Below are 27,340 nucleotides of genomic sequence, written 5' to 3'. Positions count from 1 at the left end.
AGAAAGTTATGGGTGTATTGTGTCAAAGAAAAATCAGAGGCTTTTCAGAGATTCAAAGATTTCAAGGCAGAAGTGGAGAACTTTACTGGGCTGAAAATTAACACCTTACGGACAGATCGTGGAGGTGAATATTTTTCAAAAGAATTTGAGAAATATTGCCGAGATAGTGGCATCCGGCATGAAATGACAGTCCGCCATACACCTCAGCAAAATGGTGTGTGTGAAAGAAAGAACAGAACAATTATGGAAATGGCTAGATGTCTTCTTAAGAAGAAGAGGTTATCAAGAAGATTTTGGGCTGAAGCTGTTTCTTGTGCAGTTTATCTTATAAACAGATCACCGACAAGAAGCTTGGAGAATTGCACGCCACATGAGGCGTGGTATGGTATAAAGCCTAGTGTTCGTCATCTTAAAGTATTTAGGAGTGTTGCTTACTCTCATATTCCAGATGCAATGAGAAGCAAGTTGGATGACAAGTCAGAGAAATGCATTTTCATTGGCTATAGTGAAAGAAGTAAGGCATACAAGTTGTACAATCCGGTGACAAAGAAGATTGTGATAAGCCGAGATGTTCGGTTTGATGAAAATTCCATGTTTGAAGAAATGAAAGTTGAAAAAGAAAATTTGTCAATTTTTCCTTTTGAACTTGAAGAAGAAGAAGAGGCAGTAATTAAGAATGCTAAAGATGATGCTCAAGTAGGAAATCCTCCTGCTTCCCCAAGTTCTTCATCAAATTCTTCTTCATCCAGCCCGATTCGAAAAACGAGAAGCATCCAAGAGTTATATGATGTAACGGATAAAGTTGTGCAAAATGATACTGTATTCTTTGCTTTCTTTGCAGGAGATCCAATTTCTTTTGATGATGCATATCAAGAAGAAATATAGAGGAAAGCCATGAAAGAAGAGATTTGCTCAATTGAAAACAATGATACATGGGAACTCACAGATTTACCGCCGCACAAGAATTTAATTGGAGTCAAATGGGTGTACAAGACAAAGATGAATCCAAATGGCTCTATCAACAAGTACAAGGCAAGATTGGTTGCAAAAGGATACAAGCAAAAGTAAGGAGAAGATTTTACAGAGGTATTTGCTCCAGTTTCAAGACTTGAGACAGTTCGGTTACTTATTTCTCTTACTGCCCAAAACAATTGGAAAATGTTCCAAATGGACGTAAAATTTGCGTTTTTGAATGGTGTTCTCAAAGAAGAAGTCTATGTTGATCAACCACCAGGGTTTGTCAAAAAAGGAGAAGAAGAAAAAGTTTACAAGTTGAAGAAAGCTTTGTATGGGTTGAAGCAATCACCCTGAGCTTGGTACAACCGCATCGATTCTTATTTTCAGAAGTGTGGATTCCAGAAATCTCCATATGAGTATACTCTCTACATCAAAGGAAATTCTCAAGGAAGATTCATGGTTGTAAGTCTCTACGTTGATGATCTTATTTTCACAGGAAATGATGTGAAGATGTTGAAAGAATTTCGGCACTCAATGATGGCAGAATTTAAGATGACAGATTTGGGAGAACTTCATCATTTTCTAGGCATTGAAGTTCATCAATCCGAGAAAGGAATTTTTATTTCACAAGAGAGCTACGCAAAGGAAGTTCTAAAAAGTTCATGATGGAAAATGCGAATCCAGTCTCTACTCCATGCATTACAGGTCTGAAGTTATCTAAAGAGGGTGAAGGAAAGCTTGTCAATTCCACCATATTCAGAAGTTTGGTTGGGAAGTTGATGTATCTGACTTCGACAAGGCCTGACATCGTGTATGCTGTTAGCTTGGTGAGTAGATTCATGGAGAAACCTTACTCCAATCACTGGGAGGCTGCCAAGAGAATATTGAGATATGTGAAGGGAACCATTGATTATGGAATTTTCTATAAAGCTAATACATTAGTTGATCTCATTGGTTATACGGATAGTGATTTAGCAGGAAGCATTGATGATAGCAGAAGCACTTCTGGTTATGTTTTTCACCTTGGTAGTGGTGCAGTTTCATGGAGTTCAAAGAAACAACCAATTGTGGTGCTTTCGACTACAGAAGCTGAATATATCGTTGCATCTTATGCAGGATGTCAATTGATTTGGTTACGTGGAATTTTGGAGAGTCTTAAGCAGAAGCAGAGCAAGTCAACGATTTTGTTTTGTGACAATAGTTCTACTATTTCGGTCACAAAAGATCCAGTTCTTCATAGAAGGACAAAACACATTCGCATTCGGTATCACTTCTTGAGGGAACTAGTGAATAATGGTGATATTCAAGTTGAATATTGCAAGACAGAAGATCAGATGGCTGATATCTTCACAAAGCCGCTTAGTGGACAAGTCTTCAAGAAAAATGTTGAAAGGTTGGGAGTTCGAAGCAAGTTTAATTTAAGGGAGGTATTGTTGGCACATAATTAAATTAATCTTGTACAAATAAATTATGAAAAGTTAAAAGAGTGAAGAGACTTGAATATGAAGAGTGAAGAGACTTGAAGATGAAAAGTTACACACATTATGAAGAGTGAAGAGACTTGAATATGAAAAGTTATACATATGCATGGATAGTCATAACTCTTATAGTATTCAAGTTATGTAAATGAATAGTGACAACTCCTAGCATTTAGTGATATAGATGAATAGTCACTTACAACTCCTATATAAAGAGTTGTATGTGATGAAGAATTTAAGTAGAGTGATTGAAATAAAAAGTTTATTATAAGGAATTTTATTTCTTCCATATACAATTTTTTTTTCTCTTTTAATTATATTTTTTTATCATTTTCTTTGTTTTATTTCTCCAAATATTGATCAATTTTCTACTGTTTCGCTAGTAATAGGAAAGTTATATGGTCTAATTGTTTTTCCCACAATTTTCTTCTGTTTTCTTAGGGGATAAATTTTAATAATCATTCCAGAATGGTTTGGTGCACCTTTTAAGCCTGTTAGATTAAGATCTAGTTTTGCAAGTTGAATGACAGTCTCCATCACCAAATTTGGAAGCTGAGAAACTTCGTGAATATCTGATTTGTCATGATTCCTTTTATGTCGTCCTTAGAGATAATTGAAAGCTTGACCATCATATGGTGAACGCGGTCATGCATACTTCAAATGATAACAAATTGTGAATAGTAAAATGAATTACTCAGAAGCCAATTTCATCCTACAGGATCTTGTTTAGCAATTATTTCGAAACCCTAAAGACATTTGATTTAATCATTCTACTTTGGTTAGAATAATGGAGCATCTGAACATGTGAATGAGGAGGATGAACAGCAAGTAGGCATTGGATAAAAGTTCAAACAGTCTGTATTTGCGTCAAAAAATGCTCAGTAAAACACCCAACAGGAGGAAAATTGGCAAAATATACAATTACAGTACATGATCTTTTAATTTAGTGTGCGTGTGTATTATAATGTCACTTCTTTTATGAGGAGAAAAAATGAAAATGTTAGGTTCCGACTTCCAAGGGACACAATATCATATAGAAATGGATAGAATATGTAGCTGCACTTGTGCAAATATTTATTGTTTGCAGTTGTCTTATTTCAATTATACAATGACAACAGCTAACTTGTGCACGGGGAAATTGGATGATGTTAACTTAATTGGACAGCCCTGAGCTGGAGAGCTGGTTGAGGGAAGACATTTTGCATAAACAACGCTGACAGAGTTCTCAGATCGATATCCAAATTGAGTGAAGAAACAATAAGAAATTGCTGATTAAATAAGTATTTAAGATTCCTTTTGTCTGTATGACCTGATGTATATATAAAATGGAGCTGATGCCTACTGCTGCTATTGCAAATAATAGGTAGAAACATTCAACCATTGGGCTGTTCCCCTGAAGAAGAAAGAAAAATGGCAGCCCAAACAACTCACCACGCTCGTTCTAACAGCTTCCCCTTGCAATCTAGACCAAATCCACTTGTTTCAGAGATTGATGAACATTTGAACAGATTAAGGGACTCCGAAGAAACGTCAACGTCATCATCAATAAGCCATAAGCTAAATGGCCTTCAGGATTTGTATGATTGTGTGGATAAGTTGCTGCGGTTGCCCTTTTCCCAACAAGAATTAGCTCAAGAACAAAACAAGGGACCTGTTGATGAATTGTTGGATGGATCCCTTAGGCTCTTTGACCTGTGCAACACTACTAAGGATATTTTGTTGCAAACAAAAGGAAGTATACAGGATATTCAATCAGTTATGCGAAGAAGACCATGCGGAGAAGTCGAGCTTGTGGGTGAGGTGAGGAAGTACTTCACCTCCAGAAAAGTGGTGCAGAAGACTATCCACAAGGCATTGAAGAATGTGAAGGGCGTGGAAACGAAACGCATCTTCTCATCTTCGAACGACCACGAGACCAAGGCAATGGTTAGCTTGCTAAGGGAGGCTGAAGCAGTCACTTCCTCCATGTTTGAGTACTTATTCACCCTCATCTCAGGGCCAATGGAACGATCGAAGTGTGGCAGCTGGGCGTTAGTGTCCAAGCTATTGCACCACAAACGGATAGCGTGTGAACAAACCGGAAGAAGAGACATTAATGAATTTGAGAAGGTTGATGCTGCTTTTAGATCAGTAATGAGTCAGAAGATGAGCAAATCTGAGAATGTTGAGATGCCAAGACAGCTAAAAGAGTTGGAGCTTTGCGTTCAAGATCTTGAAGATGGACTTGAGTGCCTCTTCAGGTGTATGATCAAAGCTAGGGTGTCTCTTCTCAACGCACTCAATCATTAGAAAATTTTGTAAACACCAATCTTGTACAGACATGAGATATACATATATATACTGAATGAAATGCAGTTTTGATACTACAATATCATTTTCTAGCATTTATCTGCACCTTTTTTCCCATTTGTCTGGAATAAACTCCATTCTGTTTTAAACACCAACTTAGCAAGAACCTCAAGACTGATTTTCTAACTTTCGATTTTTTAAGCCATAAATTCAAATGTTTGATGTTTCAATTGAGGGAAGGTTGTTAAACCAGATTCGGACTGAGCTGACTCAATCTATCAATTAAAACATAAATAAAAATAGAGAAATAAGTCTTCAAAAATGAACTCTTCTTGACTATCCCTGAATCATCTTCTTCAATGTCAAGAATCCTACCGTCTCAATCCACAAACACATTATTAGAAACTAATAAAAAATTCAATTGACATTCACATGGTTGATTCAGATCATACACGAGCTGCATCATAAAAAATTGTTAGTTAAGGGACAATCGAATCTTCAAGAAATGCTTTCTTGCTAAAAATTATAGTATACAAGTCAAGCATGCGGATCTTGCCTCCCTTTTGCCAAACGTAAGGTGATAACCAGCAGACAAGTTGAAAGCAATGAGGCATTAATATAAGGGAAGAACGGAAAAGCAAATGGCCATTGCCTATATACTTTCTCAGCACCATCGTGTGTATTTGTATATTTTTATATTATTATCATGCTATTGAAGATAAGTTTTGATTGTATTTGCTAACGGGTAATGAGTTGTTTTGACGGTGGAAAGGAGACAACACATGAACAGTTTTGTAGATCCAAATCTAGTTCATGTTACTTGTAATTGATATTTAAAGAGGATGAGATTCCTCTTGTCCACCCTCAGCCTGTAATATATATATATTCAGCAGATGACAATGGGAAGACAGCAAATAGGTAGAGTGAGTTGAAACACACAATTGCAATTGCAAGGCCTTCTTTCTTCTCTAAAACAAAGAAATGGCTGCCTCTCCTTTGAATGTCCAACCTTCTTTCCATGCTCGCTCAAACAGCTTGCCTTCAAGGCAACACCCCATTACTTCACAAATTGATGAAAATCTGAACCGATTGAGGGCATCTCAATCGGCCTCTACATCTTCGTCATCCACAGGACATGAACTGACCTGTCTTCAAGATTTGTACGACTATGTGGATATGTTGCTTCAGTTTCCCCTCACTCAACAAGCTCTAGCTCAAGACCAGCAAAGGAAATCGGTTGAACAAGTTTTGGATGCATCTCTCGTGCTCCTGGATGTATGCGGAACCGCTAAAGATGCCTTGTTGCAAATCAAGGAATGCACTAAAGAACTCCAATCGGTTTTGCGCCGAAGACGAGGAGAAGTTGAAGGGTTTGGTGATGAGGTTAGAAAATACTTAACCTCCAAGAAGGAAGTGAGAAAGGCAATAAGCAAGGCCTTCAAGAACTTGAAGCATATGGACAATAAACTTATGAGCAAAGACGGTGAGACCGGATCCGTGATTAGCACCTTAAAACAAGTAGTAGCAGCCACCATGGGCGTGTTACAATCCTTGTTGTCCTTTATTTCAGGGCCAGAGGCATCGAGCCGGTGGTCACTAGTTTCAAAGTTAATGCACCAGAAAAGAGTAAGGTGCGAGGAAGAAGAAGAGAAAACAAATTAAATCGCGAATGCTGAAGCCGCATTGCGTTCCTTCATTAAATCTGGAAACGTGAAGCATGTTGAGAATGTGCAAAATGAGCTCCAAAACTCAGAGTTGTGCATCCAAGACCTTGAAGAAGGTCTTGAAAGCTTCTTCAGGCGTTTGATCAAAGCTAGAGTCACTGTTCTAAACATTGTCAACTGTTGAAATCTTGGCATTGTAAACTTGTACATAATTATAACTTACATGTATACAACTATTGTTAAAACAAAAAATTATACAGTCTTCGGTCCACCAACTTTCTCTCTTTTCATTAAATCTTGTCCACCAATATCTGAACTTTCAAGTTGAACTTTTCTTTTTACGAGATTATAGATACTGGAATTCCAACTCCAAACCCAAATTCCAGATTTGATGCGATTCTGCTATGAATGCATGAGCTGTCAGGATTCCTGTTTTGATAAGTTTTAACAATTTGATTACTTTGACTATGACATGGTAGATACATGCATATCTCACACGCTTTAAGAAAATAAATCATAGTCTGTCGATCACAATAGTTTCTTCGGTTCTGTGAGGAGAAAAGGGAGCAAAGGATACGAAAGTGGATCTTGTCCTACCCCTTGCCATTATTACTCCAATTATTTTGACTTTTATTTTAATCTGTTTTTAATTTTGTGTTTAAAAGATCCCATTATTTAACGAAAACTGTCTCTCAGTTATTCTCACAGCTTAGTCATCCTGCATTGATCATTAAAACTCCACCCATTTTTCTATAAGTTGCAAACTATGTACAGGTTGAGATTGCAGATCTTGCCTGCCTCCTGCACGACAAGAAATTAATAAACTCAACCATGTTAATTGTATGCACATGTTCAAGTCGATGTTGATGGAAATGATTAAACAATAATAGTTACATAAATTAGTCTCTTGTCTCCAAATAATAGACAAGTAGCCACTGTCAGTTGAAGCAAGCTTAAAGCCACTCGTGCATAGCCCCATTATATAGTATAGTTTTATTATATCAGGAATCTTATATACTAATTAAAAGAATCATGTTATGAGTTGTGGAGCATGTTAGGAGGGAGACATCGCTCAACCATGCTGACATAGTAGTTCAGATTGGTATCAAGTTCATGTTACCTCATGACTTCAATTTGGAAGGGTGAGATTCTTCATGTCTCCTCTTTCACACAATATATGCATATATATATTAGGTAGATGATGGGAAGAAAAGGCAAATTGAATTCAGATCACAACTTCCAAGTTTCTATTTCCAGAGGAAATAATGGCTACCACTGGTTACCACAATCGTTCCAATAGCTTTCTGTTGGAACAATGGCAGCAGCAAACATCAAACAAAGTTACAACTCAGTGTTTGCAAGACTGAAGCAAGAAGAATTGAAGCAAAGCAAAGCAAAAATTTGATCAAAATTGAATACTCAGCAATGTTGTAACTGAACATCCATAATTTTTCATTCAAATTTGAAATATATAAAAGAGTTACAATGTACATTGACAGTTACCTAATGTATTTAACTGCCCCAACTAATACAAACCTAATCACTAGCCAAAAATAATCAAATATAGCTGACCACTCAGCCATTACATCAAAAGATCTTATCACTATCTTAAGTTTAACTAGTATTACAAACAAACTAAAGTTGAACTGAACCAAATTACATCAAAACAAAACAGCAAAGTTGGTTGCTTCATTCGGTTCAAAACTATTCGTGCGCACCAAGCAAAATGAGCTGAGCTCGATAGCTGCTGGTCTCGACAGTAGCAAGCTTTTGGCTCCATGTTGCATTGCAGTCCAGCTTTCAACACTCCTCCTTGGACTGTATGCAACACATTCCAATTGCACTTCTCAAAGATTCAAATCGAGCAGCCCCTAAGGGCTTGGTCATTATGTCAGCCAATTGTGCTCCTGAGCTGCAATGCACAAGGCTGACTTCCTTTGCTTGTTCAGCCTCTCTAACAAAATGCAGTTTGATCTTAAAATGCTTAGTCTTGCCATGGAACACAGGGTTCTTGGCTATTGCAACTGCAGACTGATTGTCCACCCAAATTTCAGTTGCTTCATCTTGAGTTTCATTAAGGTCGTAAAGCAGCTTTCTTAGCCAAATGGCCTGATTAACTGCTCCTGCTGCAGCAATGTACTCCGCTTTAGCTGTGGACTGAGCAACAGTTTGTTGCTTCTTTGAACTCCAGCAAAACATGCCCGATCCAAGTGTGAAGAAGTATCCAGAGGTACTCTCATGTCATCGAGAGATCCTGCCCAGTCACTGTCAGAGTAGCCTTCTAGTTTCAGTTGGTTTCGACTTTCAAACATTACACCAAAACTAGCAGTGCCCTTGATGTATCTAAGGATCCTCTTTGTTGCCTTCAAATGTGCCTCATTGCAACAATGCATAAATCTCGATAACAGGCTGACACCAAACATGATATCTGGCCTGGTTGCTGTTAGATACAACAGACAACCAACTAGGCTTCGATAGTGCCTCTCATCAACCCTCTGCTGATCACCACTGCTAGTCAGCTTTTCTCCTTGAGCCACAGGTGTGCTGACTGCTTTACAGTTATGCATGCAAAATTTTGTCTAGGATATTCAAAGCAAATGAGTGTTGGCTGATGAAGATACCTCGATCAGACTGGTGCACTTCCATGCCAAGGAAGTAAGTCATGATCCCCAAATCTGTCATCTCAAACACTTGCTGCATTTGGACCTTGAACTGATCAATGAGCTCAATTTTGCTCCCTGTCACAAGCAAATCATCCACATACAAGGAGACAATCAGCAAGGTTTCATGTTCTGACCTTTTAACATACAGAGTAGGCTCACTAAGGCTCTTTACAAATCCAAGTTTGGTCAGGTAAGCATCAACTCTGTCATACCAGGCCCTTGGTGCCTGTTTCAGGCCATAGAGGGCCTTTCTCAACTTATACACTTTGTCTTCATGTCCAACAACTTCAAAACCTTCAGGTTGCTCGATGAAGATTTCCTCCTTGAGAAAACCATTCAGGAATGCTGATTTGACATCCAATTGGTGAACTCTCCACTGCTTCTGAGCTGCTAAAGCAAACAGCAGTTTAATTGTATCCAGTCTTGCCACTGGAGCAAAAGTTTCTAGGTAGTCAACACCATACTGCTGACTGTAGCCCTTCACCACAAGCCTGGCCTTGTGCTTGTTCAGTGAGCCATCAGCATTGTACTTGGCCCGGTACACCCATTTAACTCCTATGACCCTCTTGTGTTCTGGTCTGCTCACCAACTCTCAAGTCTGATTTTTGTTGATCATTTCCAATTCAGCTTCCATAGCTTTCATCCAGCTTCTGTTCTTAGCAGCCTCTTCAAAGTCTGAGGGCTCAATCACAGCAACATTGCACCTCTGATAGACATCAGCCAAAGTTCTGGTGCCCTTCACTGGTATATCATCGATAGCATCATTACTTGGTCCTTCTTCTGCAGGTTCAGCAACCAAGTCTAACTGGTCCAATTCAGACAAGTCAGTCTCAACACCATTCCAATTCCACACCTTTTCCTCATCAAAATTTACATCCCTGCTGACTAAAACCTTCTTTGCTGTAGGATCATACACTCTATAGCCCTTCTTGTTGCTGCTGTAGCCAACAAAGATTCCTGGAGTTGCTCTGCTCTCAAGCTTGGTCCTTTTCTCTACTGGAATAAGTGCATAACATACACAGCCAAACACTTTTAAGTGTTTTACCACAGGTTTGACTCCATGCCAAGCCTCAAAAGGAGTCTTATCCTTGACTGCTCTAGTTGGCAGTCTGTTGAGCAGATACACTGAGGTGTTGACTGCCTCAGCCCAAAACTGACTTGGAAGCTTGCCTTGAAACAAGAGGCACCTGGCCATGTTCAGTACAGTCCTATTCTTTCTCTCACAGACTCCATTCTGTTGAGGAGTATAGACTGTTGTGAGCTGATGGTGAATCCCAGCACTGTCACAAAGCTTCTGAAATCTCTCAGACACATATTCAGATCCATTATCAGTCCTCAAGGCTCTAATTTGCAGCAAGACTGATTTTCAGCATAAGCCTTGAATTTGCAGAAGGCTTCAAACACTTCTGACTTTTGCTTCAAGAAGTAGACCCAGCACAACCTTGTTAAATCATCTATAAACAGGGCAAAATACCTGTTCTCACTGATTGAAGGTGTTCTCATAGGGCCACAAACATCAGAGTGTACCAATTCGAGCTTGTCTTGAGCTCTCCAAGCACTGTCAGCAGGAAAAGGCAGTCTAGCCTGCTTACCAAGCTGACAAACCTCACAAACATTCCCACTAACTTCAATTTTTGAAATGTCATCAACCAGATTCAGCCTATGTAACAGATCGATGGATCTAAAATTTGCATGGCCTAGTCTCCTATGCAACAAGTCAGTGCTTTCAACAAGGCTGGTGTATGCCTTTCTTTCTATTTGGCTAACATCCAGCATGAAGCACCTATCAGTCATAGAGACTGTGACTAACTCCAGACCATTCATGTCTTGAACAATACAGCAACCATCCTTAAAAACCAATGTATAGCCCTTTTCAACTAATTGGCCTACACTAAGCAGATTCTGGTCTAAGTCAGGTACAAAAAACACATCTGAGATCAGCTTGTTACCTGAACCAGTGCTAATCAACACACTGCCCTTGCCTTTAGCCTCAATCAGCCTACCATCTCCAATTCTAATCCTCGAGTGGAAGCTTCTGTCTAGGCTTTTGAACAGCTTCTCATCTGCTGCCATATGGTGTGAGCAGCCACTGTCTAGTAGCCAATCATTGCTGGCCTTGGTTGTGCCAACAAAACAAGTTGCTGTGAACACTTGCTCCTCCTGAGCTTGAATGTCCTCAGCAGGTCTAGCTTGTTGCAGAGTAGCCTCCCTTGGTTTGCCCTTGCACACCTTCTCCACATGGCCAAACTGCTTGCATTTTCTACACTGAATATTTGGCCTAAACCAGCAATACTTTTCTGAATGTGTTATCTTCTTGCAATGAACACATGGTGGGAACACCCTTTTTGCTTCATCTCTTCCTGACTTGACCCTTCTATTGTGCCAAGGCTTCTTGCCTTTTGCACTCACACTCGAGCCTTCACTGGCTTTAGCCTGGAAAGCAGCTTCAGGATTCTCCTCCTGCCTATTTGCCCTCCTTTGCTCAAGTGCATACAGGGAGTTTATCAGCTCAGACAATGAAATGGCTGATAAGTCCCTCGAGTCCTCAAGTGAAGAGATTTTAGACTCAAATTTCTCAGGGAGAGTTGTAATAACCTTTTCAACAACTCTGCTCTCTGTGAAGTCCACTCCCAGGAGCCTAATGCTGTTGACAATGGCCATTATCCTGTCTGAGTACTGCTTGATGGTCTCAGACTCCTTCATCCTCAAATTTTCAAAGTCTCTCCTGAGGTTGATCACTTGCTGTTGCCTTGTCTTATCAGTCCCCATGAACTCCTCCTTCAACTTCTCCCAAGCCTGCTTAGGTGAGTCACAGGCCATGATGCGAGTAAATATCACATCAGAGACTCCATTTTGCAAGCAGGCCATAGCCTTATGCTTCTTGGCTCGCTCCTCAGTATGTTGCCTCATCTGTGCAATGGTGGGATTGGCTCTCAATGGAGGTGGTTCAGTATCATTCTCGATCACACTCCAAAGATCATGTGCCTAGAGATAAGTCTTCATTTTAACTATCCAAATGTGATAGTTTTCTCCAGTGAACACTGGTGGAGGTGGTGGAGTGAAACTCATTCTGCTAAACTGATTTTAAATGCTTCAATCTTACCAAATTTTGAACTTGCTGTTGGTTTTGATTCGAACACAACAGATTGCATACAAAGGCCCCTCAAAGACTCGGGCTCATGATACCATTTGTTGGAATAATGGCAGCAGCAAACATCAAACAAAGTTACAACTCAGTGTTTGCAAGACTGAAGCAAGAAGAATTGAAGCAAAGCAAAGCAAAAATTTGATCAAAATTGAATACTCAGCAATGTTGTAACTGAACATCCATAATTTTTCATTCAAATTTGAAATATATAAAAGAGTTACAATGTACATTGACAGTTACCTAATGTATTTAACTGCCCCAACTAATACAAACCTAATCACTAGCCAAAAATAATCAAATATAGCTGACCAATCAGCCATTACATCAAAAGATCTTATCACTATCTTAAGTTTAACTAGTATTACAAACAAACTAAAGTTGAACTGAACCAAATTACATCAAAACAAAACAGCAAAGTTGGTTGCTTCATTTGGTTCAAAAACTATTCGTGCGCACCAAGCAAAATGAGCTGAGCTCGATAGCTGCTGGTCTCGACAGTAGCAAGCTTTTGGCTCCATGTTGCATTGCAGTCCAGCTTTCAACACTTTCCCTCTCGAGCCCACCCTCTTGCTTCCAAGGTTGATGAGCATTTGAGAAGATTGGCATTGTCTGAGTCGGCATCTACATCGTCGTCCTTAAACCAAAAACTCGGTAGACTTCACGATTTACATGATTGCACTGAGAAACTGCTTCTGCTACCCTTGACTCAACAAACCTTATCCCATGAGCAGCAAGGGGAATATGTCGATGAGCTGTTGAATGGATCTCTTGGGCTTTTAGATGTATTCACCACTGCCAAGGATGTCGTATTGCAAGTAAAGGAACGCACTGTAGAACTTCAATCTATCTTGTGCTGAAAGAGAGGTGCTACAAAAGGCTTTGCTAATGAGGTTAGAAAATACTTGAGCTCTAAGAAGGCAGCTAAAAGGGCAATCTTGAAGACCTTGAAGAATTTGAAGCACAAGGAAAGCATCGCTTTGAACGAGACCTATGCCACGGTTAGCATCTTAAGGGAGGTTCAAGCAGTCACTCTTAGCATGCTAGAGTCCTTGTTCTCCTTTACTTTTTGTTTGTACAAAACTCTAGTGAGAAAAATCTTGAACACACGAACGGAACTTGAATAGAATAAGAAGAAATAGGACAATGTTTCAAGGCGTGTATCAAGTCACTATCTTTAAGGTTATATTCACCCCCACCAATTTTCGGTGTGCAAATGAGTTCCAAGAAACTTAACCTTGAGGATACAATGAAACCAATGTCTATTTGCATTTTACACTGACAAGAAAAGTCCACTATGCACTAAGCAATGTATAACAAGAAACTCAATTCTTACAAAGGATTTCTGCAGTAATACTTTATAGAATAATCTAATAATATTAGAAAATGAAGGACGGAAAGAAAGAATATTAGAATTTGTTGGTGTATTTTACAAATGAAATCTCATTCCTATTTATAGGAATTTTCATGTCTCTTCAAAGAGACATCTTTCATCAATAGGTGTCTTTCTAAATAATAATGTCTTTAAAAAAACACATAATTATTCATTTAATATTATAACTATTCAAATAATGTTATTTAATTCTTCTTCTTAATTCTTGACAAGATTCATCATTATTATCAATTTGTTTTAATAGAATCTCATTCTCATTTGAAGAATAAATCAATTGTTGTGGCTGTAATTGTCTTGATATAGAATTAAATCTATTTTCATAAAAAATAGCATCTCTTGATTCAATAACAGTATTAATTGAAATTGAATCATTTGGTTCAATTACCATGAACCTATATGCTTTGCTATTATGTGTATAACCTATAAATATGTGTTCAATTTCTCTTTCACCTAACTTTTTACGTTTAGGTGTTGGAATTTTAACAATAGCTCTACAACTCCAAACCTTCAAATAATTAATGTTTGGTTTCCTTTCCTCCATTTTTCATAGGGGGTTCTTTTGGTTTCTTTATTAGGAGCTCTGTTCAATATATGACAAGCTGTTAGAACAACTTCTACCCAAAAACCTTGTCCAAGACCTGAATATGATAACATTGAATTTACAATTTCAGTCAAGACTCTATTTTTGCTTTCAGCTACACCATTTTGTTGTGGTGTGTAAGGGGCTGAAACTTGATGGACAATTCCAGTGGATTCAAAATAACTTGGATTATAGTATTCTCCACCTCTATCTGATCTTCAGCACTTAATAAATGATTCACACTGAAATTCAACTTCAGATTTATAAACTTGAAATTTATCAAGCGCTTCATCTTTTGAATGCAATAAGTATACATAACAATATCTATAACAATCATCAATAAAAGTAACAAAATATTTCTTTCCACCTAATGTAGGATTATTATGCAAGCACATAAATCATTATGTATCAAATCAAGCAATTTTTTTTTCTTTTAACTTTAGGGAAAGGGTTTCTTGTACTTTTTGTCAACATACATGTATTGCATTTTTCAATATTATTATTAAAAACATGAATTAAATCTAACTTATACATGTCATTCAATTTTCTATAATTCAAATGACCTAATCTATAATGCCACAAACAAAAAGATTCAACCTTATAAGCAGAAATAGTATTTTTATTCTTATTAAAAATATTAATTTTGAGCATACTCTCATACGTATACCCTTTCCCCAAAAAAATTCCTCGCTTAGACAAAATAAACTTATCTGCCTCAAAAAAAAGTTTGAAACCAAACTTATTCAACAGACTTCCAGACACTAAATTCTTTCTAACTTTTGGTACATAATATACATCATTTAAGGTTAAAACCTTTCCAGAAGTGAATTGTAGTTCAACAGACCCTTTGCCTTTGATTGCTACGGTGGAAGAATTTCTCATGTACAAGACATTGTCATTTTCACATTGTGTGAACTTTGTGAACATGTTTTTGTCTTTGCACACATGTTTAGTTACTCCAGTATCAATCCACCATGTATTATCATCTTGTGCCATATTAATTTCAAATATCATTGCAACGAACTTTTCGTTATTATTAGCCTTAGAAGATGATTTCTTCTTTAAAAATAGACATTCATTCTTGAAATGTCTTGGCTTTCCACAATGATAGCATGGGACCTTTTGTTTCTTTTTGAACTTAGGTGCTCTATCAGTCTATTTGAACTTTCTCTTGAATGGTTTAGTAGTCTGTACTTTCTCCGTAACATGCACTTTGACATTTTCAGAATTTAGGTTCTGATCTTGTTTTCGATATTCTTCTTCAATACGAAGATGATTTGCCAACGCCTCAAGAGATATTTCCTCTTTCTTATGTTTTAGACTTCTTTTAAAGTCTTTCCAAGATAGAGGAAGTTTGCCTATTATGGAGGATACAACAATCATTTCATCCATTTTCATATTATATTGTTTGAATTGATTCAGCATCTTTTCTATATCACGTAATTGTTCCATAATAAAATGACCATCAACCATTTGATAATTATTGAAACGACTGACAAGAAATTTCTTACTTGTAACATCTTTGGTCATGTATCTTGTCTCCAATTTGTCCCATAATTCTTTAGCGGTGACCTCGTTTTGGTAGGTGTCTAACAAAACATCAATAAACCATTCAATATGTGGCCCATGCACATGTAATCAGCATTGTCCCATTTTTGTCTTTCTTGGGTTGCAGCAACAAATTCGTTTTCATTCTCTTCAGGTCTTGGAGTATCCAAAACATAAGCAATCTTTAAAGTTGATAAAATAAGAAGTGCATCTTTTTCTACCATTGTCGAAAATTGCCACCATCAAACCGATCAAGTTTGACAAAGTTGGAAGCCAATTCCCCTAGTGTTCCACTTTCATGTGCTGTGGTAGTCATCATGAATAATATAACCTTAAAAGTGTTAGTACAACACTCCGGTGAGGAAAATCTCGAACAGACGAATGGAACTTGAATAGAAAAAGAAGAAATAGGACAAGGCTTCAAGGCGTGTATCAAGTCACTATCTTTAAGGTTAAATTCGCCCTCATCTATCTTTGGTGTGCAAATGAGTTCCAAGCTAATTAACCTCGAAAATACAATGAAGCCAATGACTATTTGCGTTTTGCACTGGCAAGAATAGTCCACTATGCACTGAGCAATGTATAAGAAGAAACTCAATTTCTACAAAGGATTTCTACAGTAATACTTTATAGAATAATCTAATAATATTAAAAAATGAAGGAAGGAAAGAAATAATATTAGAATTTTTTGGTATATTTTCCAAATGAAATCCCATTCCTATTTATAGGAATTTTCATGTCTCTTTACAGAGACATCTTTATCAGTAGGTGTCTTTCTGAATAATAATGTCTTTAAAAAAATACATAATTATTCATTTAATATTATAACTATTTAAATTATATTATTTAAATAGTTATAACTTTTTTTTTCAAAAAATCAAATAATATAATCTTTTGATTAATTACATCCATTCATTTATAGTTATTGGAACACTATAAATACTTGAAAATGTTTCAACACTTTTGGGGTCCAGAAAGAATCACATACGAGCCCCTAGTCGTTAGTCTCAAAGCTTTTGCACACAAAAAGAGTCAACAGCGAAGGAGAACAGCATATCAAAGAAATGGCAAATGCTGAAGCCTCATTGCTGTCCCTTGCAACAAGCAAAACTGACCTTATGCAAATTGAGAAAGTTTAGAATGAACTCAAATTATCATAGTCTTGCCTTCAAGACTTCGCAGAAGGGCTTGAGGATCTGCTTAGGGGGCTGATCAAAATCAGAGTCAATATTCTCAACATACTCAACAATTAACCTAGTCTCAGATATCATTGGACTTCATCTTGGACTTCATCTTGTACGTTAAATTCAACACAAATGTAATATTCTTAGGTTACGTTATAGTAAAATATACTTTAGAAATTTTTGCTTCTATTGCATATTCCTCTTTCTTTCATCTTCCTTCTTTTTCTTTTGTCCTCTCAAATATTAATCATCTCTTTTCTAATGCATTGGAATCACAAAAATTGTATGACATCATAACACGATTACCATGGATAGTACAATTTTACCATTGGCTAAACTCTTTAATTAACATAAATTGATATAATACACAAGCAACAGTTGGAATAACTTTTCATAAAAAAAATTGATATAACCTATCAAAATACCAATTGCTTATTTAAATAATGAGATTGCAGATCTTGTCTTCCTCTTGTTCAACCTAAAAAATTAGTAAACCTAATTAAAATATGAAAGTATTGCATTCAAGACTTTGAGAAAAGACTTAGGGTGTGTTTAGATGATGATCAAAGTCAGAGTCAATATGCTCAACATTCTCAAGTATCAAGTAGCTTTATCATGGAAATTAAAAATTCAAGACTAATGTAATATTCTTATGTCAAAGTAAACTATACTTCTGAAACATTTGCCTCTGTTTGCAAATTCCTCCTTTCATATTCCTTTTCTATGTTTTTTTTAGAATCTCAAACATTAATCATCCTGTTTCAAATGCATTAGATTGAGCAATATAAATACCTTTTAAACCTTTAAAATTAGTAAAATTATGTAATTTTGTTATTTTAATTAAGATAAATTAATAAATATTAGTCTAATTAATAGTTGATTAGTGAACCTTTTCAAAACAAATGCAAGTAATTCTTTAACTTCCTAACTAGGAACTAGTCAATCAACTCAACTGATTCGATCGAATCTTACTCCAACAATTTACTCTTCAAAACAACCCCAAAAATTTTGTAACGTCAAAACTTGTTGATAATAAAAGATATTTAAAATAATAACTTTAAAAGATGAAGTCAAGTAATATTACAACAAAATCAAACTTGGAATTAAAAGCACTTTGACAATGGTGAAACATGCACCACAAATGTTAAACATAAAAGCTTTGCTTACCACAAGTGCAAATACTATTGTCAAGTAATAATTGCAACGGAAATAAATCAAAAGATAGAAGAATTTCAAGATTTGAATCCAAAGGATGGATGTCAAAAACTAAATGCAAAGAATGATTCCAAAGTTTCGCTAGACTCAACTAAGTTAGTAGCAACGTTAATCACAATATCATCTTTATCCAAACTATTGATCATCCAAACTAACCCCACTTAAAATATTAAAACCTTTTATTTTTATTTTCAAACCAATTTGTAAATTTTTTCCTTCATTTTCTTCTCTATACAATACTTTCAAAACTTATTTTTGGCGAGCGGAAATTCTAATTGATGCAAAAAAAAAAAAGTTTCAAAGGTTTTAGATTTTAGTGGCGAAAAACTTATTAGTAGCCATATAATTCAAAGTTTTCAATCAACTTTTTTTCCTTTTTTTTTAAAAAAAAATTTCTTCTCCATTCCTTCTTCAAACCGAAACACAACATTTAGTTAAAAAACAAAAAAAAAAAAGAAGAAGCCAAAGGCATCTTTTGGAATTTTCGAAACCAAATAAAATTCTTCAAAATTTTTGAACCTTTATCTTTAAAATCAAAACCAAGATCTAAGAAAGAATGTTTTTATAGAAACTGAATCCTTTTTTTTCCTTCAAATGAGCAAAAAAAAAAACATAATCCCTAAACCAAAGAATTCTTTGAAAAATTAATATTTCTATTTGCTCGTATTTGATGTGATTATTACTCATGTTGTTAATTGCATGTGCCTTTGTTTTATAGTGATACAAGGTGCATCAAATGAGGATATAGATTCAATTTTAAAGTGCTATTTTATCAAAAAATTTTAATTCAATTTTAAAGCCCGACAATAAAAAAGATGAATTAATTCTAAGTTGGATATAAATTCGATTATGTGATTATTATTGTTGCTTAATGATCACATGATTCACACTCAGCACTAAGACAACCCAGACAAGCTAAGGCTTGTTTGGAGTAATAGTTAAAACTCATTTCTCGCACCCGATGGCACGGGATTAGACCCTATCATCCTCTCCTCCTTTAATATTGTAATGATAAAAAAAAAAACAACCCGGACAAATTGGTTGTCAACAATTGAGTGTTACATAGAAAATCCTAGACGTAAACAACATAACCACAATCAAATCCAAATAAAAACAAAAGAGAGATGTGAAGCTTGATGCAACATCCTTCACGGAGAAGAGATCCATCTTCTTTAAACATGTTGATAAATATGAGATAAAGATGGTTTTTGTAGTGATTTAAGATACTTAAGAGTGAAAGTACAAGAATGCCCATTTAGGATCATCAAACTTTCATGTTTCAATCTTCCAACATGGCATTATGACGCTCAATCCTGGTGTTGCGATCAATGAAGTCGGTTCCATATTGGCTCCTACCATTCCAGTCGATGCGCACCGTTCCGATAATAAATTATCGCAACCAACTCCTATTTTTCACATCGACAAAAATTTTGGTACATACCGGTCGCAACAACCTATTTCGTCCAATTTTGGTCACACCAGTCCGAACATTCTGCACAACTAGTGCATTATTATAAAGGTGATCATGGGTCGGGTCGGGCCGGACCCCAGGCAAAATTTTAGGTCCATTTTCTAGGCCCGAGCCCTGCTCGACCCGAAATATGGGCCTAAAAATTTGTCCAAGCCCAGCCCGAAAGAAAATTGCTAAGCCCGAGCTTGGCCCGGCCCAACCCATATTAGATTTTACAAGACCAAAATAGGGAAACATGAAAGTTAAAAAATATATTTGATTAAAAATAAAAAAAATATTTTCGGGCTGGGCCGAGCCGGGCCTGGGCCAAAAAAGTTTTACCCGAGGCCTAACTCGTTTTCTAAACGGGCCTCGTTTTTTGCCCAAACTCATTTTACAGGCGGGCTGTCGGGCTGGGCTGGGTAGCCCAACCCATGATCACCTCTATTCATGAATAATATTAAAAAAATATAAATTTTCTAACATTTTACCATTATGGTAATAAATAATGAAAACATTTACCGAAAAATTGTGCTTCAATTACAGCATGAATATTTAATATTTGAAAATTATTAAATATCATTCATTTGATATTTGTAAATATTTTTATATCATTCATCTGAAATTTATTTGTAAAAATTTGGAACAAATTGGTGTCGGTACACATCAATTCTAGTAGAAAAACGGTACACCCACCGGTGCGATACTGACAACCTTGGTTGCGATGTAGGCTATTTTGGTTACACAAGAGAACAACACACCATCAATTTTTATTAATTTTTATGCTAAAAACTAAATAAAACATCGAAAAAATTATAAAAAATACAAAACACACGAAAACTTATGAAAAATTAGACTCTGCACATTTTAGCCTAAAACGGGGCTGTAAAAATTAGAGTATATTGGACACTACTCATACTCCGACGATCGAATCCCGAGAGAAAAAAGAATATTGAAAGGGTGGAATACACAACACTTAGAAATTAAAACATAAATTACACATTAACTACTAATTCAAGCAAATACATAAGCTACTCAACCTAAACATCTATAAACACAATCAATATCATATAAGTTAGAATACTAAACTAAAAGGAAAACTATTCTAAATCTATTTTGTAACACAAATGAATGGAACCAAGCTTCGAAGTAGTGACCGGTTCTTTCCTCCTAATTTTGTCTTGACTCATTGGGATGATGCAATTGCTACATTGAACTGCCAATATAATACTAGTTTTGATCGGTGAACTGGCCCAACATTTAGAGCCTATACTTCCACCTTCAATATCCCAATCACGATGCAATAGCATGACATGCTTTTTCAAATAAAAAAATAGTAACGATAGCAGTATTGACATACAACTTTCATGTATTCAGAAACAGATTGTTATTTTAATAGTAGTAGTAAACATGCATTAGTAGCAATGGCAGATTTAAGACAGGGTTTACATCACATACATTATCAACATAACAATTCAAAGTTTATTAGATCTATCATACATAGTTTCGTTACCCAATAAATTCAATTGACGGTTTTTCGATACAGGTTCAAAGGTTATTTTTATACCAGATCCATGTTTACTTAGCAAAACCGAAATCATTATAGGTATTTAATCATCATCAAGATATGAAATTAACAACCAAAAATCACAAGGGTAGCACATATGCATTCGGCTGAATGCCGACACACACGCATTACAACACTAATCAAGATACACACCTTCTCTACTAGTCCATTCGACACTCCTCAAGTTTAGATTTGATCCACCTCTCCCAAATCTGGCCGTTTAACATCATTCACATGAAACTACTTAATGTTAGAATCAATGACAAAGTTTCGGTTAAATCTAAGTGCAATCGGTTAAACTAAAAAGCAGAAAGAGCCGTAATTCAGTTAAATTTCCCAGAATCAATGTTTAATTGATACAAATGTATAACTTACCGATTTTTTTCTAAAGACTATGGATTTAATCACCAATAGTGTATCGAATGAATAAGGAATCCCTCAAGGAAGGAAGGAAGATCGACAACCCAAATAGTAGTAGAGGTGACGACAGCGGAAGGGAATAATCAAGAGAGGTTCAACGGTTCAATGTACGACGACTATATAGAGAAACAAAAAGAAAACAACAGGTTAATGGTGGTACAAGGTGTGGCAGTAGGAAGGGGAAAGAAAACAACGGGTTAATGGTGGTACAACGTGTGACTCCAAATCCTGCAATGTTCAAATACTGAGTGATGCCGCCATGATAGAATGAGATCACATGTGGTTCGTCCCCTCACAATAGCACTGTATGTAGGAAAAAAAGTGGAGCAAAACCCCAAGGTAACCTCAGTATATGTCGGCTCCACGATCGCGAGGAACCATTCCCATGGAGTCGCTTCCAAAAGAGTATGAACCGGAGCAAATAAACCCACAGTCTAAAGGGCTTCCTAGTCAATACACCTAACCAAACCCAATGATCTGTCCTTTAGATACTGGTACCTCTCCTCATGGGGTTGATGGTAAAAAATAAGGTATCGGAGTATAGTGGTTGCGGTCAGAAATGACGAAGATGAAGTTCCAATAGCTTTTTTTCCTTGGAATGAGTGGGTACCTTAATTTTTCCTGGTTTGTTCGACATCATGTACCTAATAAAAGAAAAAGACAATCAACTATCAGAACAATAGTGAATTATTGACAGGGGCATAATCAACATCGATAAAATTCATATCATATGAATATAGGTGATATGGGTAACAATTATCAGACAAAAATATAAAAAACAAAAAAAATTGTACCGACAGAAATTAACCCAAAACATCGAATTTGTAACATAAAGATTTAGCATGCACAGAGCCAGAAAGTTGAACACCAATCAATGAACTAGTCTAGTAGATGAACTGATTGACATACGACACACAACTAACGGAGTGCAATACTCCTTACGACGAAAACCGATTCCTAATTAAAACATAACTAATTCTAAAGAAAATAATAATAATAACATAAAAATGAAAAAAAATCTGCTACTAACAATAATCGAATGCATAAAACAATAATATAACTAACGTTCCTAATAATAATAACAAACATAAAAATAATAAAGAAAAAGGGACTAACGACGGTGGCTTGTGGGCGAAGTGGTCTAAGGATGATTGATTGGCAGTGAAGAGGAAAGGTAAGGTGCCATCAGCAGCGAGAGAGAAACAAAAGATGGGGAAAGGGGGAAAGGGTTGATGAACGGAGAGGGGGAAAAGAGAATTTAGCGGTGGTGAGCTTATGATTTGAAAAGAGAAGGGGATGGGTGGGGAATGGTCGATCGGTGGCGTGTAATCTTGGGCGGTGGTTTTATTAAACAAAACTAGATATAGGGAGTGGGAGACCGGTGGTGAGTTCAGAAAGTAAGGGAGAAGAGTGGATTTTTAGGAGGGAGATTAGGGACCAAAGAGATTGGTGAAGGAAATGACAAAAAGGGAACAACGGCAGAGGTTGAATGCCAAGGTGGCGATCGACGGCGGGGTGAGGGTTTTAAATAATGACGACTGATGAGGAATAAGGGAGAAAATAAATAAATAATACAAATCGCAACTTTAAAGAGGTCCACGATCATCTGTCAAGCCTTGTGGGCCACACGGCCGTGTACTTACACCTAGTACATGTGTCTCTCAAAAATTTTAAAAAAATCAGCTCTAGTATTCACATGGCCTATGACATGCCCATGTGTCCAACATGGTGATGTCACCATGTTGTCTGGCTTATCTTAGCTCATGTGATGCTCTTGTTCGCTTTTACCATGATCGTGTGCATGGTCATGTGGGTCACACGACCATATCGCCAGATTGTGTGACCTCACTTAGATCATGTGTGTTATGCAAAAAAAAAATAAAAAAATTCGCTCCAGTAGTCACACTGTCTATGACACGCCCACGTGTCCAGGCTATATGGGTTGATGTAGGCCGTGTGAGGTCATTGTTTGCTTCTCCCACACCCGTGCCAAGGAATGTGTGTCACACGGCTATGTCTTAAGGCCGTGTAACTCTGTGTGACCATGTTATCAAAAGAAAGTTGGAAAAAATTCGCTCTAGTATTCACACGGCCTATGACATGCCCGTGTGTCACACAAGACTGTGTGACCAGGCTGTGTGAATCACCCTAGACCGTTTTGTCCATTTTTTGTTTTGATTTTTTTAGTAATAGAAATAAATATACTGGATAATTGTTTTAAAGTAATAAAAATATTATACTAAACGTGCAACTTAATTAGATGAAAGTCAAATAAATAAAATGCTTTGGTTGCCTCTTGAAAAACACTTATTTAGAGTCTTAGCTCAACTTCCCTTTTGAAGCTCACGGTTAAGTCAGATTTTGGAGTTGGAGCTATTCTCTTTTGTTATTAGTACGACCACTAAAATAAATTTTGAGTCGATGACCATTTACCTTGAATGTGTCGTAATCAGGGTGTGTTACCTCAAAGGTTTGGTACAAGAATACATTTTGTACCATAAAAAATTTGACCATCTTGATTTAAGCTCATCAAGGAACATTCTTGGATCTAAATTGTGTAGCAACACTTTGTCTCCTACTTTGAATTTGTTCATCCATTTTAAATGCACACCATGGCATTTCTTTGTTACTTCTTTGAACATTCTTGGTTTCTCATAAGCCTTTGGTTGCCATTTGTCTAATTCATCAAGTTGCACCATTCGTTCTCCACTTGTCCCATAACTTTTATCACCTTGAACAGGATACAATTCTAACATGTTTTCATTAGTGATTTCCTGCAAAGAATTTTGAGTCACACAATTACTAACATTATCAAAATAACGAGTATCATCTCACTCACTAGAAACTCTCACAAATTCATGTACTTGAAGAGTAACCTCTTCATCACCTACCCTTAGCAAAAGTTCACCATTACCTATATCAATAACAGTTCTAGCAGTGGCTAAAAAGGGTCAACCTAAGATTATGGGTACCTCAATATCCTCGTCCATGTTTAATATAACAAAATCAACAGGGAATATAAAGTTATCGACTTTAACAAGTACATCTTTAATAATGCCCTTAGGATACTTAATTGATTTGTAAGCTAATTGAATACTCATCTTATTGGGTTTTGGTTCCTTGAGACCAAGTTGTTTGAACATTTTATAAGGCATCAAATTTATACTAGCACCCAAATCAACCAAAGCTTTTTCCACATTTAAGCTACCAATAAAATAAGAGATAGTAAAACTCCCTGGATCTTTAAGCTTGGTGGGTAGTTTTTTATTGGAGAATGGTCGAACACTCCTCATTGAGCTCCACAATGGACAGGTCATCTAACTTCTTTTTATTTGTTAACAACTCCTTTAAAAATTTTGTATACTTTGACATCTACTAAAGAACTTCAACAAAAGGTAAGTTAATATGTAGTTTTTTCAAAAGTTCAAGAAATTTACCATATTGTTCATTCATGCGGTCTTTCTTCACTTTTGTCAGATATGGAATTGGCAGTTTGTATTCTTTGACCACTTGCTTATGCTCTTTCTTACTTTCCTCAACCGCTTCATTTTTCTCAATAGCTTCTAGATTCAGCTTCTTTTAAGGTTCGATTAGCACCTTTCCACTTCGTACAGTGATTACGCAGACTTGCTCTTTTCGGTTGGTTTTAGTGTTACTGGGTAAATTGCCTTGTTGTCTCTCCGAAACCAATTTACCAAGCTGACTAGTCTAATTCTCAAGTCCCTGAATAGATGCTTGATGATTCCTCAAAGTTGTTTCAGTGTTCTTGAATCTAGTTTCTAACACTGAAATAAATTTCATTAACATCTATTTTAGATTTGGCTTTTTTTTTCTTGCTGATAAGGTTGCCGAAAACCCATAAGGGGGTTATGATCTTTGACTTTCTTGACCACCCTAGGAGAAATTCGGATGATTGATTAAAAACTAAATGTACTAGTAATTACTGTCTTTTTATTATTTAACCAAATAAATCGAGTGATTGATTAAAAACCAAAATTAACTAAATTAATTAACTAATGAACACAACAAAGAATAAATCACGAAAATAATCGATTAACAACCAAGAAACAAAACAATATCCAAGAAAGAATTCACCTAGATTTCATTTGTTACTATCAATCTAAATGATACACCCCCTAACCCCAAACTGTTACCGAAATAGGGTTATAGAGCATTACCAGACTTATCGGAAGATTTACAATTAGTATACAAATAATTATCGAACATAATATAAAATAAGCTTCAAGTCCCTTAGATGGACCCTGGAGGCCCAAAATACTAGTTAGGAGTGATTTAGGACTAATTCAGGCACTTGGAAATTGTTTTTTTCCAGGTTTGTTACCCAAGCTTACCAAATTTGTCATACCATTTTATTAAACTTAGTATCAAAACACCAAATATCATTCATTACAACCAAAGTTATATAACATTATAAAGTGACCATTGCAACACCTATGTACATGCCACTTTCATTTAAGGAAGAAAACATATCAGCTGTAATACCCATTTTTTGCCCGGTCCCTAAGCTAAATATAAAAACAAAATTAAAAGTCCAAATAAATAGTCTGTTTTACAATATACAGCCCAATTATAAAAATAAACTAAATACCCAGAAGTGAAATAAGCCCAACTCAGCCCAAAAATTACCTAGACCCAAATACCAACTTAACACCTAACCCTAGCCCGAGCCGTTAGCCCAATACAACCCAAGGCTGAAACGCCAGCACTCAGCTCTAGCCACCGCAGCAGTAGCTCCCATACGCCGCGCCGAGCCGTGCCACATCACCGTACGGCCTCGCACCTGCAACGACCTGCAAACAAAGCCAACGACGCAGTAGAAAAGAAAAAAATTGTATTTTTATTTTTTCATTTTTGTTTCACTTTTTCCCGGCCTATAAAACGAATGTCGAGGCCTTTGTAAATTTTTTTACGAGAAAAAATACAAAAGAAATAGTAGAAAGGAAATCAAAGAAAAATTGCTAAAGGTGACTCTTTTTTCTTGTTTTCTCCGTCTTCTTTGATGTGTGATTACTAGTGATAGTTTTGCAAAATAAAAGAAACGGAGGGGAGATTTACCTTTGGGGCAGTGGCGATCGAAGCCTCGTTCACTTCGTCACAATCGAAGTACGGACGAGGGCTATGAGGCCGGAAACCGACGGAGCTTTCGGCAATGGGAAACTAGGGTGAAACCTAGGCATAGATGAGGAAAAGGGGCACCTCCTTTTTCTGCGTTTTTGTTGTTAGGGTAACTGAGTTACCAAAATTTTTTAGTTTAAATAGGTGGTCGCATAGCGTCGTTTTGGGCTAGGGTTAACAGCTCTCGAAACGGCACCGTTTAATCTTAACCCGATGACCCGACCCAGAAGCGGCTGAGATCCGCGCGTCATGGTCTTGGTAGGGTTATTTGCTTATTCGGTCCTCCTTCTTCCGGGGCGTTTCCAAATCATCTTTTTCTTTTTTTGTGAATTTGGTGCTACATTTTGCCTCTATTTCATCTGGGTCCAGATTATATGCAGCGTTATGGGGAGACAAGGATTATTTCCCGTTTGGTCCTCCAGGTTGTCCGCACATTGCATTTGGTCCCTTCGTTTTATTTTATTTTCATTTGGGTTCTTTCAATTCTGTTTTTGAGCTGATTTGATTCACTTCATTTTTTTATAATAATTAATCTAATAATAATATTAATATTATTAACCCTAGTATTATTTGTATTATTATTAATTGCTCATTTCGTATGCGTGGTAACCTATTTATATTAATATAGGTATATGTTGGGTATGTCGTATG

At 36.5% G+C, this 27,340-nt stretch overlaps 3 protein-coding genes and 1 long non-coding RNA gene across 4 annotated transcripts; 3 read left to right on the top strand and 1 right to left on the bottom strand.

The window, feature by feature from the left end:
• The first annotated feature begins 3,750 nt into the window (after window positions 1–3,750).
• On the top strand, window positions 3,751–4,804 carry LOC121213957 (uncharacterized). The gene has a single exon (XM_041087470.1). It carries the CDS (start codon window positions 3,846–3,848, stop codon window positions 4,722–4,724), a length of 879 nt encoding a protein of 292 aa, XP_040943404.1. The 5' UTR covers window positions 3,751–3,845; the 3' UTR covers window positions 4,725–4,804.
• Window positions 4,805–4,884: 80 nt separating this feature from the next.
• Window positions 4,885–6,661, top strand: LOC121213958 (uncharacterized). Its single transcript, XM_041087471.1, has one exon. The coding sequence runs from the start codon at window positions 5,706–5,708 to the stop codon at window positions 6,384–6,386; it is 681 nt and encodes a 226-aa protein (XP_040943405.1). The 5' UTR covers window positions 4,885–5,705; the 3' UTR covers window positions 6,387–6,661.
• Window positions 6,662–11,968: 5,307 nt separating this feature from the next.
• Window positions 11,969–13,323, top strand: LOC121213601 (uncharacterized). The gene is made up of 3 exons (XM_041086398.1): window positions 11,969–12,001; window positions 12,730–13,014; window positions 13,060–13,323. The coding sequence occupies exons 1-3, from the start codon at window positions 11,969–11,971 to the stop codon at window positions 13,321–13,323; spliced, it is 582 nt and encodes a 193-aa protein (XP_040942332.1).
• Window positions 13,324–21,143: 7,820 nt separating this feature from the next.
• Window positions 21,144–23,094, bottom strand: LOC107921214 (uncharacterized). Its single transcript, XR_001690979.2, has 3 exons — window positions 22,670–23,094; window positions 21,509–22,197; window positions 21,144–21,345 (listed from the first exon to the last, which is right to left on the bottom strand). It is a non-coding gene; the product is annotated as an uncharacterized lncRNA (long non-coding RNA).
• Window positions 23,095–27,340: the final 4,246 nt, after the last annotated feature.

This window comes from Gossypium hirsutum, chromosome D01 (genome assembly GCF_007990345.1).
Source record: "Gossypium hirsutum isolate 1008001.06 chromosome D01, Gossypium_hirsutum_v2.1, whole genome shotgun sequence".
Taxonomy (NCBI): Eukaryota; Viridiplantae; Streptophyta; class Magnoliopsida; order Malvales; family Malvaceae; genus Gossypium; species Gossypium hirsutum.
The sequence above is the reverse complement of the archived record's forward strand: the minus strand, read 5'-3'. Positions and strand labels throughout refer to the sequence as shown.

Bases quoted from the DNA above. Each gene is read 5' to 3' on its own strand.
- LOC121213601 (XM_041086398.1), top strand. From the start codon at position 11,969: ATGGTGGGATTGGCTCTCAATGGAGGTGGTTCA. The intron at 12,002-12,729 runs GTATCATTCTCG...GTTGCATTGCAG, and splicing joins CTCTCAATGGAGGTGGTTCA to TCCAGCTTTCAACACTTTCC. The intron at 13,015-13,059 runs GTAAAGGAACGC...TTGTGCTGAAAG, and splicing joins CCAAGGATGTCGTATTGCAA to AGAGGTGCTACAAAAGGCTT.
- LOC121213957 (XM_041087470.1), top strand. From the start codon at position 3,846: ATGGCAGCCCAAACAACTCACCACGCTCGTTCTAACAGCTTCCCCTTG.
- LOC121213958 (XM_041087471.1), top strand. From the start codon at position 5,706: ATGGCTGCCTCTCCTTTGAATGTCCAACCTTCTTTCCATGCTCGCTCA.